The 19,379-nt window shown below is 33.6% G+C and overlaps 1 protein-coding gene across 2 annotated transcripts in view; it reads right to left on the bottom strand.

Moving 5' to 3' along the window:
* LOC138711947 (leucine-rich repeat-containing protein egg-6-like) overlaps positions 1-17,382 on the bottom strand; it is a 35,734-nt gene extending 18,352 nt beyond the window's left edge. The window contains exons 1-2 of one of the 2 annotated variants that reach the window (XR_011335543.1): positions 17,139-17,382; positions 16,748-16,861 (exon numbers count right to left, since the gene is read on the bottom strand). Coding sequence is in view for 1 of the 2 variants with exons in the window: in XM_069843249.1 (XP_069699350.1) it covers positions 16,748-16,755 (8 nt within the window). In the remaining variant the exon portion in view is untranslated. The remainder of the gene's footprint in view (positions 1-16,747; positions 16,862-17,138) is intronic. The other variant, XM_069843249.1, reaches the window with a different exon arrangement.
* Between the last annotated feature and the right edge of the window lie 1,997 nt (positions 17,383-19,379).

The raw sequence follows: 19,379 nt of genomic DNA, 5'->3' as shown, positions 1-19,379 counted from the left end.
ACTGTTGAACATACAGGCAGCCATTACCATTGAGAACTTGTACAGATCAGTTGGCCGTGTTGTTCAAGCGTTTTTAAGTCATTACATACATTTTTCAAGCTTCAGGAGAATTTTCAAAGACATATAGGTAAGCGCCATTTGCGTTGTTTTTAATGCCATACAATCTTCAAACGTTAGTAAATAAGGCTTAGTGTTAAAATTACGTAGTTACTCCGTATAAACTATCTGTTGTCAAGTAACATACTACTCCATTCGTTCTTTTACGGTGCAACTAGCGCATTCTGTTGCGAAACGTAGGAACTACGTGAGTTATACGTAAATCCAAAGGATGGGGTTAGTTGAATCATTTTTACTGGGGCTACTTGAATCATATGAAAAATATGATAAAGAAAAATGTAAACAGACAAAAGCAAGCTAATTCTCATCTGACATCCTCTGAAAATATTGAGAAAACCAGAGTGAAGAGAAAGTTACAATTAGAGAAGAGCACACCTGTTAAGGAATCAAGAAACTAATCCACAAAAGGCAAGAAGATAGTTTGAAAAAAAAAAGTGAAAACCAGCAGTTCAGATGAAGAATCATCACAAGAAACGACTGAAGATGACAGTGAACCATGTGGTTTTTGCGGTGTCAATTATTTTGATAAGAATTCGTTCACAAAAGGTGACTGGATAAGATGCCAGTCATGCAAAACCTGATACCATGAAATGTGCGTAGGAGCAGCCGGACGAAAACAATTTACTTGTGGAAAATGTGTTTAGTTCGCCTATGTTATAAGTAGTTTCATGTTCTGAGTTTATAATATTTTTATACTATTATGATTTTATTAGTTTATAACATTGTGGGTTTGCATTTCAGTACAGTGTTGCAACAAAACATGTAATCCAAATAGCCCCTCTAGTGATCCAAATTACCCCACCTTTTGTGAAAAATCAATGTTTTGACATGTTCTATAATATCTTGTTTATCTTGGAATATACTCGCGTATGAAAACTAAATTTGCTATTTCTTAATAGAAAACACCTCACTGCAATGTAAAATGATGTTCCAATTTTGAAAATGGGAATTCTTTAGCTGTGAATTGAGACTGAAGTAAAATTGATTCAAGTAGCCCCACCCTACCCTATTAGAGTGGGAAAATGATGAATAGTTCAAAGGATAGTTATGTAAAAGCAAGACAGGGGATAATTTTTCGTCTGTTATAGTCGCAGATAATGCAATACTGTATTTAATATCACCTTTAAAATAAATCACGTTGTATCGAAAATATTTTGTGAATACACGAAAAATTCCTGATTGATATATTAATGCGAAACATTGTCAATAAGACATTACGGTGAAACGAGCGTTGAACGACTTCCGCCGATTTTGGAATAGACACCGACGCACTTGAACTGCCAACATAGAAAACAAAAAAAAATCACACTCAATCACTTCCATCTTCATCTTGACGGGATAATAAAAGCCTAAACTAACCTAACCTAACCTAACCTAAGTGCGTCGGTGTCCATTCCAAAATCGGCGGAAGTCGCTCAACGCTCGTTTAACCGACATTACTGTGTGAAAACAAAATTGCATGACTTAGTTACATATGGTGAGTAGAGGTGACAGTAATTATATTTAGCAAAATTGTTCCATTTCATTGGTTACGGATGTACTATATTGTAATACAACAGTATCGTCTTTCTTACAGTACACTATTTTGTAAGTGATGTTACAATACAAAGAGGAAATTCATATTTAATTAATCTACTGTAATCTCCTGTTTTTTTTTCGATGATTTTCTCCTGATTTTCGTGAGTAGGTCGTGGCAACACTGCAACAGACCATTCCAAGTGGGTAGCCCCCGAGATTCCCCGTGGCTGCCCTGGGTTCGGAGGAGCTGTGCCGAGCCCCAGAGAGAGACAGCAAGTGAGTGAGAAAGAGACAGAATACCGATCGCTGAAAGGGTTGCATGCTTGCAATGGGTAGAGTGAGCCAGTGAGGTACATATACGGGTTCACAATCAGAGTGAACCAAGTCCTTCTGGAATAATTTTGAGAAATTGAGTCTTAAAGTTCCTGGCTCATGCTTAGCAACTTCACCTTCCATAGGAAATGCTGCCTTCTGTGGAGTAAGAAATGAGTTATGGACTTGGTTCGTTATGGCAATGAATAAATCTAAGTTTTCTTCATCTGAAATTGTATTAATCCATAAACTGACCAGTGGTGGACTTGGTCCACTCTGGTTGTGAGCCCCTAGATGGATTTCACATTTTATAACACATAGAAGAATTCAAGAATTACAATAATTGGCTATTACAAAATAATACAACAAAATAAAATGGTCCTTTCTTCTGTAGTTAGGAAGACAATCTTTGATTTCTTTCTCTTTCAACTATATCAGGGAAAATTTTTTGAGCAGAATGAATGCGTAACACTGATTCCAACGCAACATCGAACAAACAAGACCTAGTTTTACTCCTATTCAGGTTCATGACTGAAAATATGTGTTCGCAAAGGCATGTACAGCCAAACATAACAATTAACTTGCATGGCAATGCGTGGATAAGCGGAACTTTTTTTGTTCCAAGTTCTTATAAAACGCAACGAGGCCGCCTGGAATATTGTAATAACTATCTTTCAAAATTGTGTGTCACTGAAGCCTTATCAATTCTCTTTGGAATTTGACTGGAGCCTGCTCAACATTTACAGAAAAGGGCGTCATAAAAATGTTCACAAAGTTCCTACACGCGGCAACAGATTGTTTCTGGAGAGAGACTATTTGACTCAAATAACTTCACCAGGAAAGGACACAATATCTCTGAAGTTGAACTCATACTGTCCTTTACAAACATTCCTTCCGTAAAAGGACGGCTATTTTTGACAATATTTAGGACAACAATATAGTTTGCATGGACAGCTCTTTCGGAACTCGGCTCAATGTGCTACGAAAGAAAGGGAAAATGAATTTTTAATGACATTGTCACTATACAAAAAATATACACATAGTTAAACGAACAGAAAATCCTTTAACAGTTTCCCATACATTGTTGATAAACTTACTATAACCCAACCATTAATTTAATTATATTACCCTTAGAGTACTTAACTAGTTGAAATGATATTTATCTCGTCGTAAGAAGACTGCATTTCGACCTTTAGTTTTGTTGTTAATGCCTTCCTCTCTTCGCCGATAATATGAGCGTGGGTATCAGAATGTTTAACTTCAAAGTGACGCTTAATGTTGTACGTTTTTACCCGTACATTAATATGGCATATAAACATTGAACATTGTTGTCGTCAGATTAGACAAGATACAAGCCCTCCCAAGAGCGGTTAAATCCTGAACAGACTGTCCACGCACTTCTCTTCATTCTTATTCAAAACAGTTAAGCACAAACGATACTACACCATATGGATGAATGAATGACTGATGGAACGCATAACCCAGCAATGTCTGCAGAATATCATCGCACAGACGAGAAGAGTTGCTGATCGTATGCATTCGTACACCACCACATCTGCAGCGACAGAGAGGAGTGGGGGTCAGCCCTGGGCAGACACAGGGCAGCGTCAGGGCGCCCTAGCCCTCAAACGCTGTGTTGGAATGGCCTGCACTACAAGAAATCGGATCACTGACTGTTGTTTAGTCGCACATCGTCTTTTGACGTGAATTCGTCTTTAAAATCAGACCGAGATATAGGGTACCAGGACGGTAACAACATCCTTTTGAGTTTCTTCCGGAAAATGCTAACAAATTGTTGTTTAAAATAGTGCAAATTTAATTTCATGTCCGCGAAATGAAAGAGTACTTACCTTCCATAGCATACGGCACCTATTCTAAATTTCCATCAATTCTTTAATACGAGGGCGAGTAAAAAAGTAACCTTAATATATTAGTACTCCAGGAATCCAATCGGAGTGGATCAGCCAAACAATTGGAGTGCTCCAAGGGGACCCTCTGAGTCCGATACTCTTCAATATACTGACGCATGATATCGCCAACAAGTTAAAGGAAGAAATGCAGAACCTTTCAGTGGTCCACACCTATGGAATAACGGTCAGCGCGTCTGGCCGCAAAACCAGGTGGCCCGGGTTCGAATCCCGGTCGGGGCAAGTTACCTGGTTGAGGTTTTTTCCGGGGTTTTCCCTTAACCCAATACGAGCAAATGTTGGGTAACTTTCGGTGCTGGACCCCGGACTCATTTCATCGGCATTATCACCTTCATTTCCATTCAGACGCTAAATAACTTAGATGTTGATACAACGTCGTAAAATAACCCAATAAAAAAACCTTTCAGTGTACATATATGGAGATGATATGGCACTAGCGGCGGATAGCATAACAGACCTTCAGAAAGGAACAAATCTCATCAAACAATGGGCAGAGGAGAACGAACTGGTGCTAAACGTCCTAAAAACAGAATTAATGGTATTCAGAAGAGGAGGACGGCTGAGCAAGGATGACTACATCGTCTGTGGCGGACAAATGCTAACGCCGAAGCGGCAATTCAGATATCTAGAAATCACTCTGCAAGTCACCGGGACAACATTCACGATCCGTCTACAGGCGAGACAAGCAGTCGCGCTCAGAAGTATAAACGACATCAGGCAACTACAAAAAATGTCAATGGAGTCAGCAATGAAACTTTTCCGGGTCAAAGTTGTCCCCGCACTAACATATGGACTAGAGGTCACATGGGAGTACTTATCCTGCAAACAGCTACGGGAGCTCGAGAGTTTGACGCCTAGGTTCTTGAAGAGGGTGCTAGGGGTCTCAAAATTCGCTTTATCACGTTACGTGTACGTACTGGCAAGAGAAACCTTCCTGGTAGAAGACCTCAGACTACAATTGGTCTTGCCATCCACACCAGCATGCGAAAAACTACTACGGGAGCTGAGAAGGAAGAGAGAGTCTATTAGCGACAGTTTCTACAACACGGATGCTATGGTAAACAGAGAATGGATGCGAGCAGAGTACGAGCTCAGACACATTGTAACAAAATTTGCGATGCATGGATTTCACTACCGGATATGTATCAGGAAGTTTTTCCATCAGCCCGGCCATGAGTGTAGTTGTGTATTGTGTAACAATCAATGTGTTACGTATCATGCTTTGGAGTGCAACAAGAGAACAGTATCTCTGGTTCAGTTCTGTCTAGTTATAAACGGAGAACACTTTACCTACTAGTGTTTAATATCGTGCCCATTGGGCGCTTATTAATATATAAATACGAGTAAAAATCAGACTCGCATAGTAGATCGTAGTAATATATATATATATATATATATATATATATAGTGTTATTTATACTTATTCACTTAATAAAACAATTATTAAGGTTACTTCTTGATTCGCGCTCGTACACTGGAATGAATCAAATTTCTATTTGTCAAGTAATGTCGATTAGAAATCAAGTTGCATTAAATATCCGCCGATTTTATCTCCGGCTATTACTGTATGTTAATATCTTTTGGTCTTGCAAACTGCTGATCAAAGTACTTCACAGTGATAAGGTAGATCATTATATTCATTATCAAGATCGTCAAGAGTCTTATGATACATTGAACATTTTGCAACACCATCCACTTCTATGAATAAGAAATCTTCTCATTCATCTTTGAATAACAAAATCGAAGACCTCCGTTTAGTGCCGCTTGTACTTGGCTGAGACATCGTTGTAAGGTATACTAAACACGATTCTGCACGGGACTGTACTAGAGAGAAAAATAAGAATTGATCTTACTTGTGACAGTGGTCTTGAGATCTTCTTTTTAGATCAATCCTTCCGGATTTTTATATTCAAAAGAAAAATGACTATAAAACTACCTTAATCCACTAGATTTATTACAGAGAAGAATAATTAAAATACCGGTATGTCTAAAAAAAAAAGCTATTGATTATCCTACCAAAAATTGTTTTTAGAATTTAAAATCTTGAAAATACATCAAATTTACATCAAAGTATTATTAAATTTTATACATAAAAATCACCCATATTTCATACCATATATTTACAAACACAAAACCAAAGACATGGATACAATACGTTTGTTTGAACTCAAATGTCAAACGATCACTGCTTTCAGTCATAATAGTAATATCGGCCCTAGAATTTATAACAGTTAATGAAGAAATACCCTAATCTATGTAAATCAAACAGTTTCAAATGTAAATGAATATTAATGTTTAGATGTTATTTCTTGTAATTTATTTATGTAATATTATTATGTATCGAATCCTCCCCTGAGCACGGGATCACCCTCTTTCAGTGGAGTGCTAGAATTTTGTATATTTGCAATTTCTCTGTATATTTTTCCAGCAATAAACATATTATTATTATTATTATTATTATTATTATTATTATTATTATTATTATTATTATTATTATTATTTAAAAATAGTACAAGCCATCGGCTATAAAAGCAAATAACTTCCTTTTTTTTAGGACAACATACTTTAAAAAAATTGGTTTTTCTTTAGGGTTTCACGTTGAGAGTCACCTGAGATTAAACTTAACAATATGTTATTCCTGACATTAAAAATTTTGTCCTCAAAATAAATGCCATGCTTCTCATTAAGAGCGAATTTTACAATTTACAGATCTAATCAATTTAATTATGAAAATACTTAAATTCACGGCAAATCCCTATATTTCCTCTGATAATTGGTTCTCGAGTATGGAGCACACAATTGGTTGTATTTCTCGAAAAATATGAAAACTTTTGGTTTGGACTAACCAAATAAATACTTTTTGTAGGATATCTGCACCCTTTGCGGCATAGGAGAAAACGTGTTCCGTATAGGCCTTGTATTAGAATGTCAAGAAACAGACAATACAAGGAAAAAGTGGTTAGACAAAATATTTTTGGTGTTAATAGATATGTAGCATATAAGAAAATATGTAATACAACTAATATAAGCTAGTTAAAAAAATAGGCAAATTTTTAATGATAGTGAAGCTGAAATGGGAAGAAAAAGTTAAAACTAATGGTGTATTAAATTGATCTTTCTTGTAGTGTGTGTATGTGTGTGTGTGTGTGTGTGATTAGATAGTAGTTAATTAAATGTGTTATATTTTGAAAAAAAGTATATTTGATTAGTTTTTTTATGGTAATGTAAGACTTGGCATAGGTAAATAAAATTGTAAAGTAAGGCAGATTTGGAGCAACATAGAATTGTAACACATCTGTCTTACATAAATATTATGAATGAATAAATATCATATCATAGCATAAATGAACACTTCTTGTAATGTTGCTTCCATAAAATTAAATTCTTTGACACAATTGTTTCTGGAGGCATATGGTGTACTACACTTCTTCACTTATGGGAAAACTGTATTCAAGATTATCCTTAGAATAAATTTTGAGTAAACCGTTATTTCATTCCTTTTAATAAAGACCTGTCTAAGTAGTAAAAATTATTGTTTCGTATGTATCATTTACTAGTAGCTGTTGATGTACAGTATATGAAAAAATTGCCTTACAGCTTAGAAAAATTGCCGTAATGTACATATCAGGCAGAATCTCAATCAGAGGTAATACCTGCATTATAGTAAAAAGAATTAGGTAGTAGTACATATTAGAAAATAATAGTAATAATAATAGTAGTTATATAATAACCGTAGTAATAATAATAAAACTACTAGCCTATTTGTTATGAGGAATGTTGAACATAACATATGTCTTTGTGTAAGTCTTGAAATTAATATTGTGACATAAAAGTATTTTCTCTTTATAGTTCGTATTACAGAAAAAAAAGAAATTGAGGAAAAAATAACAAATATAGGTTTCAGACTGTTATATTCTCCATTTTGTACTTCTATGTTCCTGAAGTTAAAATTCTAACTTTTATTGAAAGTTTATTCAAATTTTTAGTTTACATGTTATGATACAAACTATACTCCTCGTCAGTAGAAAATGCATCTGAAGGTCAAATCCAATGACCTGCCTCTCCACCCCGCGAACCGTAAAATTTAGCGCGATGTTGCGAGTGAATGTGTTGTCTCTACCTCAACCCACTCATGTCTTGAATCAGCATAGGTCACGCGGTGTCAAATGGTGGTGCTATATGCGTCTTTACCGAAAGCCGTATTGAAAGCAGCGTGTTAATTGTGCAGTGTCCTTGCTCTTTAAATTCGTGTCTATTGTATTGTTTTATTATTTTTCATTTTTATTTTGCTAATTTAGTTTATTTCTCATTTTGGCATTATCGAGGGTGAGGCTGGATCATCTGCTATCTACATACACCAGTTAAAAAAGGAAAACGAATGGAACAATCTGATTTGCGAAATCACAGCAAAAACACTGTTTACAGTGTTACAACCTTCTTAAAGATCTTGCGTAACATCGCGAAAAAATTGCCACATTGATTTTAGAAAATCTAAGGTCTGACTGCAAATATGTGTGGAATTTCCAAACGAAATATAAACAAAGTTTCGAGAAAGAGCTAAAATCTATAGAACATCTTGTGAAATTTTCTTCTCCTAGGAAAGCAATCAAACGACATTACATCGTCATGTGACAGATCTCAATGACTTCGATAAAGACATGTTGCGCCATTGTATTGCACTGGGAATGAATATATTTCGTGCAGGCATATTGCAGTGAGTACATTTTATCTCTCCACGCCCGCATGTGGACAGCTGCCGTTTCCGCACTTTATGTTATGCACTATATATCTAACATGTATGGGCTAATGTTTTCGTAACAGGTATATTTCTCATTTATTCAAAGAACGGTTTTATTTTATTGAGATTAATCTATTTTGCGCAGTAATACTATAACAGTATTTAACATATTATATGGACGAATATCTCGAAAACCTATATTTCTGATTTTTAAAGAATGATTGTATTGTACTGGGGGTTAATCTATTTTGTGGAAGAGTACATTAAACATGTATAAGCCAATGTTTGCATAATGTACATATTTCTCATATTTTAAGGAACGGTTGTATTAAACTGTTTTATGCAGATATATTATACAGTATTAAACATTAGGGGTCAATGTTTTCATAACGGGTACATTTTTTCAAGGACTGTTATATTGTACTGGAGATTAATCTATTTTATGCAGGTGTCACTTTTGTAGTAAAAATATATAGGTCAAAGTTTTTATTCAGGGATATAGCATGCAGAGCATGAAGTTCGCTGGAAATTCTCTTTCCGTAAACATCTTATGACTGAACCGGAGCGACAACTATGCATTGACGTTGAAGTGCATATTCAATTGATGCAAACGTTCGCACTTGGGTGCAGTCTACTGGAGTAAAAGTTAGGACTTAGTTAAATACTCGTATCTGTAATGTTGTTTAGTCAACTGTCCGAAGACAGGTTTGAACCTTATAATTGAAACCAATAAGGCATCACTCATGGGGTGACTAAGCCAGGAGATCATGGGGTAGGGTGGCCAGTTACTTTCTCCCACCATTGCATACATCTCTCGCTAGTTACATATTACACTAATCGGCCTTCAGATGTATACAAACAATAATTGTTCTTCCTCTGACACATATCGTCAAGTGAGATATATTGCCTGATAATAGATATACATATCAGGTAGAATCTAAATCAGAGGTACTACCTGTATTATATTTTATTAAAAATAATTAGGTAGTTGTACGTATTAGAAAATAATAGTAATAATAATAGTAGTTATATAATAACAGTAGTAATAATAATTATTATCGTAATAAATTAAAACGTATTCAAGTAATTAATTTTACTTTATTTCTAACTTATGAAGATGTCGATTATTTAGCTCTGGATAATTGTTCAATATAGAATTGTATAAACGATATTTATAATTCGTACTATATCTTAAAACCAGCAGTTGTATAACTTTTAGATTTAGATAATAGAGTTGAGACATACCTTCTAGTATTAAGTTCAGTTGCATCGGTATTGAATTTCATTAGATTTTGCGAAAATATATCAGTAATGTATATTTATATATTTGATCAATTTTTACCACTTGAAATTCAGATTAAATTAAATTTGTCGGATAAACCCTAAGTATTTTCCGGTTCCTGTGGAATTTTGAGATATTGCGGTTTGGCTGTATTCGGATTAATATTGATTAGGCCTACATTAACATAATCTATACAGGGTGTGACAGAATAACTATTCCCAATTTTCTGATGTGATAGAGGGCATGAAATTAAACATTTTTCTTAATAAAATAAGTCCGGAAATACTTCGTTTTCAAGTGTTAGTGATATGAAGGAAGAAATGAAAGAATCTCAACTTGGAAAGTTATTTTATTTACTTTCTGTGGTTACACAGTAACTTTTTTTTTATCTAATACCAGATATTAAGAAAATGGTATTGACAAACTATAGAAACTGTTCAAAATTGTGACCGCCATTGTTGACACACAAAGTATAACGCCGTATGATTGAGCGACGAATCCTTTGAAATATCTGTGGTCGGTTACGAAGAACGTCAAAACCAAGAATTATTATAGCAACTAATTCTTCTGCTTTGTCGATGACTATTTCATAAACAGTTGATTCAATATGACCTCAAACACAAAAATCAACTGGAATAATATCTGGGGAACGTGCCGGCCAAGCAAATGGACCTTCCCTCCCTGTCCAACGATTCGGAAAATGTACACTTAAATAATTTCGACAATTTAAGCCGAAATGTGCGAATGTACCGTTGTTTTGAAGGATCCTGCTTCTCCTAATATTAATCGGGACACCTTCAAGTAGTTTTGGAATATGGCGCTGAGGATGTTGCTCCTAATAGCTTCGCTTTGCCAAATTAACATTGCCGTAAGCTACTCCAAATGCCTTATGTATGTCTGCAATTTCAATACTTGTATACCGATGCATTTTAATACCATGAAATTAAATGAACAGGTCTCACAGACGATAATTTGTGACATAAAACAAGAAATTAATTTTAATTATTATTTCCATGGTAGCAAGAACAGCTGAAACATAAATGCAGCCATAATGTGAGTGATGAGCTCTGTCTTTTATACGAAGCATTTCCGGACACTACTTTATTAAGAAAAATGTTTATTTTCATGGCCTCTATCACATCAGAAAATTAGGAATAGTTGTTTTATAGTACAGAAATATATATATATATATATATATATATATAAGTTAAATCATAAGACATATATCTTTGCTATGAAGGTATTAAATATATATTAACGTTTTCGTCTTATTTGGTATCATCAGATATAATAAAATACGTGATCTGAAACTTGAATGAATTGACAAACGAGCAGTATAATGTACATGGTAATTGAATCTTCATGAGTTTTATGTATGAGGCTATATATAAGTTTGTAAAAATTGATTTCAATACAATGCAAGTTTGAAAGAGTCGAAAGTGGTTGTATATACATATAACTCATGTTACAGGTGTACATACATGATTAAAGAGTGAGCAATTGAATTATACAAAATATCGGCGATGTTATAGACATCAATTAAAGTTTGATTATGAATGAAAAATGAAGAAATATCATAGATTTAAAATTTGCGAAGGATAAAATATATTAAAATACTATATAATTAGTGTAGTACTATGTTATAAAATCTTGTGTTGTTAACAATTAATCATTATCAAGAACATATGCTTGTGGCTTCTGCTGTGATGTAGTATATGTACGCTTGGATTTTGGACATGGGTATTCTGTCTGATTTAATGCGTGCTGAAAATAGTTGTCATTGGTGGTTTGTTGTGCGTAATCATGGCTATCAGGAACTGTATATATAGATGCTTTGTGTGTATGTGCCTCTATTTGTTTGTAGATGTGTGCTACTCGGTGGTTTGGAGCGTACTGAGGACAGGGTAGCTTTGTATAATTCAATTGCTCACTATTTAATCATGTATGTACACCTGTAACATGAGTTATATGTATATACAACCACTTTGGACTCTTTCAAATTTGTATTGTATTGAAATCAATTTTTACAGCCTTATATATAGCCTCATACATAAAACTCATGAAGATTCAATTACCATGTACAGCTGTCAAAAGAAAAAATGGCCGCTCTCCTGAAACAAAGTTCCCTTCGGGTATCTTCGCTACAATTCGGAGACAGGCGATGTTACATGTTGTTGGACCACGTTGCCTGATATCTACAGTTATAATTGAAGTATACTGTGTGTTATTCGATAGCATAATGGTAGCGTTCAGGCCTCTTATTCATGAGGTCCTGCGTTCGACTATAACCTCGTGCTTTTATGTCCTTTTTTGTTCTGTTTTTGAGAGAGACAAACTAGACATAATGGCTCCTTTCTCTTTTATGATTATTTTAGTAATTAACATCAGGTTCATTAATATATTATGCCATGACTTTATCATTATGATATTTTGGCTGCAAATGGAAAGAAAAAAGATTTTATTCTCAACAAAATATCTTTCGTGGCATAAACAAAACAAATTTACTGGCGTCGGCCTTAAAACATTCAAACAATTAAGCGTTCAAAAAACAAAACAAAAAACCACAATTCAATATTTAGTCTATCTTCCTCTTATCTCGATCATCTTGCAGTCGAGTGGGCATGGAATTGACTAGTCTTTGCAACTAGCGACTGTTCTTAGACACGATATTCCAGGCATTCTGAACATACACATAAATGTTCTGTCCATGGGCAGGTCTTTCATTGCAAACCCAGCAATCTCCAATCTTTCCTATTTTCTGCCTTCCTCTTAGTCTCCGCATATGATCCACATATCCTAATGTCGTCTATTATTCTTTTCAACCAGAGACCCAACCAATTCCTTTTTCTATTTCTAATCAGTTTCAGCATCATTCTTTCTTCCCTCACTTTTTCAAACACAATTTTATTTCTTATTCTGTCTGTCCACTTCACACGCACCGTTCTTCTCCACATCCACATTTCAAATGCTTCAATTCGTTTCTCTTCATTTCGTCGTAATGTCCATGTTCCTTCCCCATACAATGCCACACTCCACACAAAGCACTTCACTGGTCTCTTCCTTAGTTCTTTTTCCAGAGGTCCGCAGAAGATCCTTCTTCTATTAAAAGCTTCCTTTGTTCATGTTTGCAGTTTTTCTTGGGAAGGATAGGCCTAAATGCGGTAACATCCCGTTGCTTTCCGCACACCACTATCTCTTTCGCATCTTATTAAATTCCAGGGGGCCCAAGCGTGGAGATGAGGAGAGTGGATTTAACTAATTGGGCCCTCCGGACTTCACCGAAAGTGACGGCAAGGGTTAAATATTAATTCTATCAGGATGTTTGACCCGGTCAGAGACCGGGAAATCTCAATTAGCCTTTGCCCCCCGCATCCTGGACTAGCTTCTACGAATCATCAGAAAATCTTGGAGTGTGATTGGGCCAATTTTTCCGAAAATGTTTCCACACTTTTGCCCTCGTAGCTCAGCGGACTAACGTCGGAATTTAGATGTCAACGTCTCAGGATCAATTCCTCGTTACTCCTTTTCATTTTATTGTGGTTCGAGATAGTATAATGTAATAATAGAAAAAGAAAAACTAATACCAGTATTATGCAACTGGATTTTTCCAAACCTAATATTAAATTTATGTTATTTACATCGCTAAAGAACGATTAAAATATAAATAACTTGAATATTATTTACACAGTATCACTAAATAACGATAACAGAATATAAATGATAAATATCGGTTTCTTTAATTAATATATTGCGAAAGAATAATAACAATATAAATAACTTGAATATTGTTTTATAATGCTAATGAAGGAAAACAGAATATAAATGATAACTTGAATATTATTTAAATTGCTAAAGAACGATAACAATATAAAAAACGTGAATATTATTCATATCGGAATTTCACAGATTTATTACAGATGTATTTAAGAAATTGTAGAAGAATAGTAATTAGTAACAGTGTCCTATTTATTCTCCTTGGAGCCAAATTTGTAACTTTTAAAAGTGTGGTTACTATGTTGAAGTGTATGTGTTGTAACGGGTGCTTGATTTGTTATGTATGTGAGTCAGTTATGGGATGCTTGGATGTCGTCGCAATGTCGTAATTATAGTTTGATTGTGTTTGTGTGACTATTGTGTATTAATTTATGATGTATCGTGTGTTATAGAAGTGTTACGTGTTACGTATGTGTGTTGTTAATGTTTTTGTATGTTTCAAATTGATACCTGATATTTGTTTTGCAATCGCAATGCCTAATTTACGGATTGTTTGTTTTGTTTACATCGCGTAAGCTAATTTAATTTTCTTTTCCATTTCTCTTTATGCTTATATTTTTTGTGTATAAAACTATAGCCCTAACATACATATGTAAAATAGGGCTAACCCCCATTGGAGATGCAATAATAATTATTATTCATATCGTTATAATACGATAACAGAATACAAATGATGACCTGAATTTTATTCATATCTCTAAAGAACGATAACAAAATATAAATAACGTGATATCCATAAAGAACGATAACTGGATATAAATGATAATTTTAATATCATTTACATCGCTAAAGAACGATTAAAAAATAAAATGAAAACTTGAACAAGGCCCGAACCCAAGACCTTTGAATCATTAAACAAGCACTCCACCGCTGGTCTACGAGGCGCAGATATGGAACACTGTCATAGTTCCGGAACTGCTTGTACAAGCACATGCATCGTGTAATATCGCCGCGACCCGAAGTGGACTTTGAAAATATTCTCTGTTCACGAGTGCGGCCACTTTTTTTTTTTGACAGCTGTACATTATACTGCTCGTTTGTCAATTCATTCAAGTTTCAGATCACGTATTTTATTATATCTGATGATGCCAAATAAGGCGAAAACGTTAATATATATTTAATATCTTCATAGCAAATAAACATTTGCAAAGAGATATGTCTTATGATTGAACTTATATATATATATATATATATATATATATATATATATATATATATATATATATATATATATATATTGTACTATATTACCAGACCTATCTGAACATAAAAATGAACTGCAAATTAATAGTTGTTTTGTTACACTCTGTATAAGTTTTCCTCTCGAAACTAATACAAGCATTAATGCATACAGGTGCATGAACTTAAAAACAGAGAAAAAGAAGAGATAACAGTAAAATATTTGATAAGTTGGGAAGTCAGAATGAGGATACAGAGAAAGTTTTCAAATAATACGAAGCTCTACAGTTCAGAGGATTATACACATCTGTGATCAGATAAGTTTAGCATATATTATATAAAACTTGTAATACTGTTTCTTGTGAATTATTGATAGTGTTTGAAGGATCGTGGCTGCGCGTTTTAATTGTTAAATAATAACTTTTTGGTGTTGTTTTCATCTTCAGTAATAGACTAAAAACTTTATTGTTAAATTCTATATGATAACAGAAATAACAATCACAAAATATATATTGTATCTAAAGTTTAATATAAATTTTTCTAATGAATAATAAATATCAGAATGACAATGAGTCAATAGTGTGTTTTGAAAGTCCAGTTTATAAAACAACATGTAAATCGAATTTGGGAATTAAGATTCATGTTGGGAAATCGCAGCCATAATCCAGGAGAAAAAAATCAACTGCTAAATTGTAACAAAATTCGCAATTAGCTAATGATAATGTTAACCATAACACCTCTGAAACCTCCATTAATAATTACCACCAACAAGATAGCCCTACTGAAAGTTATATTATGCAAGAATGGAAAACAAAACTTTCTGACATATTATTAGATGGAACTAAAGATGATTTCGAAAGATTAACTGTTGATGTGCTAACGTTTTTTGTTAATCAAATAGCGAACTGTCAGGACCTGTTCACCTACAATTAGATATTTTAACTGTCGTAAATCTAATAAACACAAAAGCTCGCATACTTATAAATTTTCTTGTAATCCACAAAGGCCAACAAAGAGACAACGGGGAAAAATAAAAGTAAATATGAGTTTCAGGTCGCTCAATACAATTTCTACAATCATAGATGCCGAGTTGCCCGAAAAATCTTGACAGCGTTCGTGCCTGTCTCTCTACAACTCTGGCAACATACACTCTCCGCATCTGGAACATTTCAAGGCACAATCTGTTTCGAACATTTCGCCGTTTCTTCGATACATGAAGACTTGTAATTAACTAGCAATCAACTCCATTTAATGTTATCTTGTAACAACTCTCCGGAACTAATTTTTTGTATATTTTATACATGTTATCACCATTCTACAATCCTGTTTCATTTACCTGCCAACACATTTGTATCTGGTGCTTGTACATTACAAACTTATGTCTCATGATATTGCCATATAATGTCCTTATTCTACCCACAACACCTTCCTCTAATACAAGTTCCTCAATGATTAATTTCATTACGTCCTACCAATAGGTAAGTTAATTGTACTACCTCATTTATATAGCTAGTTTCCTTTATTACAATTGTTAATGTTTTATGTCTTATTATATTTTAATCTATTTTAACCTATTTTAACTAATGGTATTTACATGCACCACTGATATCTACTATGTTTTTTCAATTCATGAATACTTCACTATTAGTTCGCATTATATAACTGTATTCTGTAGGTTCACTTTATTGACTTGAAGATGGTTCCTTCGAACCATAAACGTTTGTCATTTATCTTTTAATATGAGTAAATAACATCTGTGTATTCATTCACAATTTCATACAGATAAGTTTGACGGTTATAACAATAAATTTGAATATTATTGCATAGATTATCGGACCCAACATGGTTTTCAAATTTACTGTGAGTAGTTTTTGTGATTATCATCACACCATAGTTTACCTTGTCATATCGCAGTAAAATACTCCAGGATGAATTCTTTATATTTTATGACCCGAAGTTCCATATCAAGATTGAGAAAATATCTTCTTTGCTGATATTATCAGGACAGAAGATCTGAAATAATATCACATTCTTGTCAATGCTGAGTTTAAAATATTCTTCAAATCATGAATTTGAGATAGTGTTTTGTGTAATCTGAGACCTTGAGGTAATCATAAAACCATCGAAAGAAAGGTTGTGGCTTATTTAGTGAAAATTTATACTCAGTCCATTGAAAAAATGTTGAATTGAATTTATCTGCTGCAGACAGAAAATGTTTGACTTATTAAACGCATAATAATTATGATGGTGAGGAGTGTTTGACGCTATGAAGTTCGGCAGTGTGACTCACCTAGTTTTCTCTCGTAATAAAAAAGTACACTTCTCTCTTAGGTTTCCAAGTTAGCGGAAGGCAGTAGTTATGAGTAGTTATTTTACGTCTTGCTTTGTATACTTTTCCAAAGGTTTATAATTTGCTCTAACGTAGTTTATGTTTCCACTTCTTGCAACCCTTTAGAACACTTATTCTGATGCAAATATTTTCCAACTTGTCGACAGGGCACTACAGACTTAGACTGAAGGCTTACTGTGTGATAATAGAACAGTGTAAGGAATATCTTATCAGTGAGATGTTTATCATGTTGATCCAGTCGGTTCTAACGGTAAGAAGGTGGATGGAAAGACTATTTCTCAAGACGTTATTATTAGAAACTACATCATTAATTCCCTGGCAACATCCTCAACAGAAGATATTCAGATTTGCCTAGGTTCCAGGATGATTATGATTTTGAAAAAGGGGAAGAATGTGCAAGGAAGCAACTATGAGCTACTGAACATAATAACGAACTTTGTATTAAGAAGCCAAAGTGAGAGACCACGAAATATATTAGTCGGTGTGTCCTATGTTGTCTAATTGTAATTTCTTTGAGAAACAAACAAAAGCAAGTTGTCATTTGAAAGAAGTGAGATAGTTTGCATTGCCACTCAGGTAATAAGGTTGCCTATGACAGGACAATTTATTATTGTGAAAAATAATTTTTGAAATATATTTTTCATCGAAACGGTTATTCGAACTACAACATTAATAACGTCATACATGTTAAAAGTAATATACGATATATATATCTGTATATATATAATATACACTGTATGTTCTTTATATATAATATATATACTGAAAATTTATATATAATTATATATGAAAATTAATTTCATGATCAACATTCCTCTTGTCAATATCTACCAATTCTTATCAGCAGGACATCAACCAAACGAAGTTATTATTTAGTCAACTGTCCGAAGACAGATCTGAACCCTACAAGTGATATCAAGAAGGTATCACTTATGAGACAACTAAGTTAGGAAATAATTTGGTAGGGTGACCAGTTTTACTTTTATCATCATTACCGTTATGATTATTGTAATTATCATTGCTACTATATTTAACACTCGTTCTACTCCTCAGCTTCATGTATCTGTTAATCTGTTCCACGTTCTAATTGCGAGGTATTATTCCGGATTCGTTCCAATAATCTCATTTCCCAAATGTTTCCTAGCTGCTTTTCTCATTACCAATGCCTCAAATTAGTTTAGAAATAGTAGTATCTTGACTGAACTACAGAATTTGATTTGGACCTTCTTTTCTAGTTCCCTCGTCACACATTTAAATGTTGCCATTTTATCTTAATATCTGTCTCAATATGGTACGCAGTCAGTGGACTGTAAATCATAATATATACAGGGTTTCATTAATCACTAAATTTGTTGGGAAGTGTCAATGAAATTTGAATGTATATAAAAATACGGAAATTATTATCTATAAATTGTCTCGAAAGTTGGTTTAGGTAATAATTACCTAAATCATTCTTCAATATTAATGCACGTTCCTAAAAACCATTGTGTAATATTATGAAAGTTCCTTTGAAAGCAGTCATTTTTATGATCATCTCTACTAATGCCAGTAAGGACAAAAAGGAATATGGAGTGACACATGGTAGAAGAAATTATATTTATTTTCTCTGATAGAATTGATACATAATTTTATTTTTTAATAATAAAAAAGTTAAATAAAACGTTACATAAAAGTACCTCGATAGAGCAAAGCACATTACATATAATATTTATTTCTTGTAGTTTATACTTATTCTTGCATAATTGTACAGTTTGTTGAAAAACTAATGTTATTACATAAAAATTCATATTTAATTCCGAACAGCGATTTTCCTCATGTACTCAGAAAACAATAGTTAATGTGAGATATATTTACTTTTGACATATTTCGATATGGAATTATTTATATGTAGACATCATGAAACTTCTTCCTTAATGGTTCAGAATCGCCTATCTCCACAAAGTTAAATTTCACCAACTTCATGACCCATTTTCTCAGAAACCTTCATATTTAGGAAAATGAAACATTTACCACATATTACAGGAAGCCTATTGATGATTTAGACACGAGTACGTTTAGTTATTATAAAAACGTTACAAATTTTAAATTCTTTATTATGTATATGTTCTGTATTATTATATAAACATATAATTTAAAAAAAAATGTGAGTCATAAAAAACTGAATTTTGGAAAGAATAAAGG

This window comes from Periplaneta americana, chromosome 13, assembly GCF_040183065.1.
Source record: "Periplaneta americana isolate PAMFEO1 chromosome 13, P.americana_PAMFEO1_priV1, whole genome shotgun sequence".
NCBI lineage: Eukaryota > Metazoa > Arthropoda > Insecta > Blattodea > Blattidae > Periplaneta > Periplaneta americana.
This window is presented reverse-complemented; position numbering and strand designations above follow the sequence as displayed.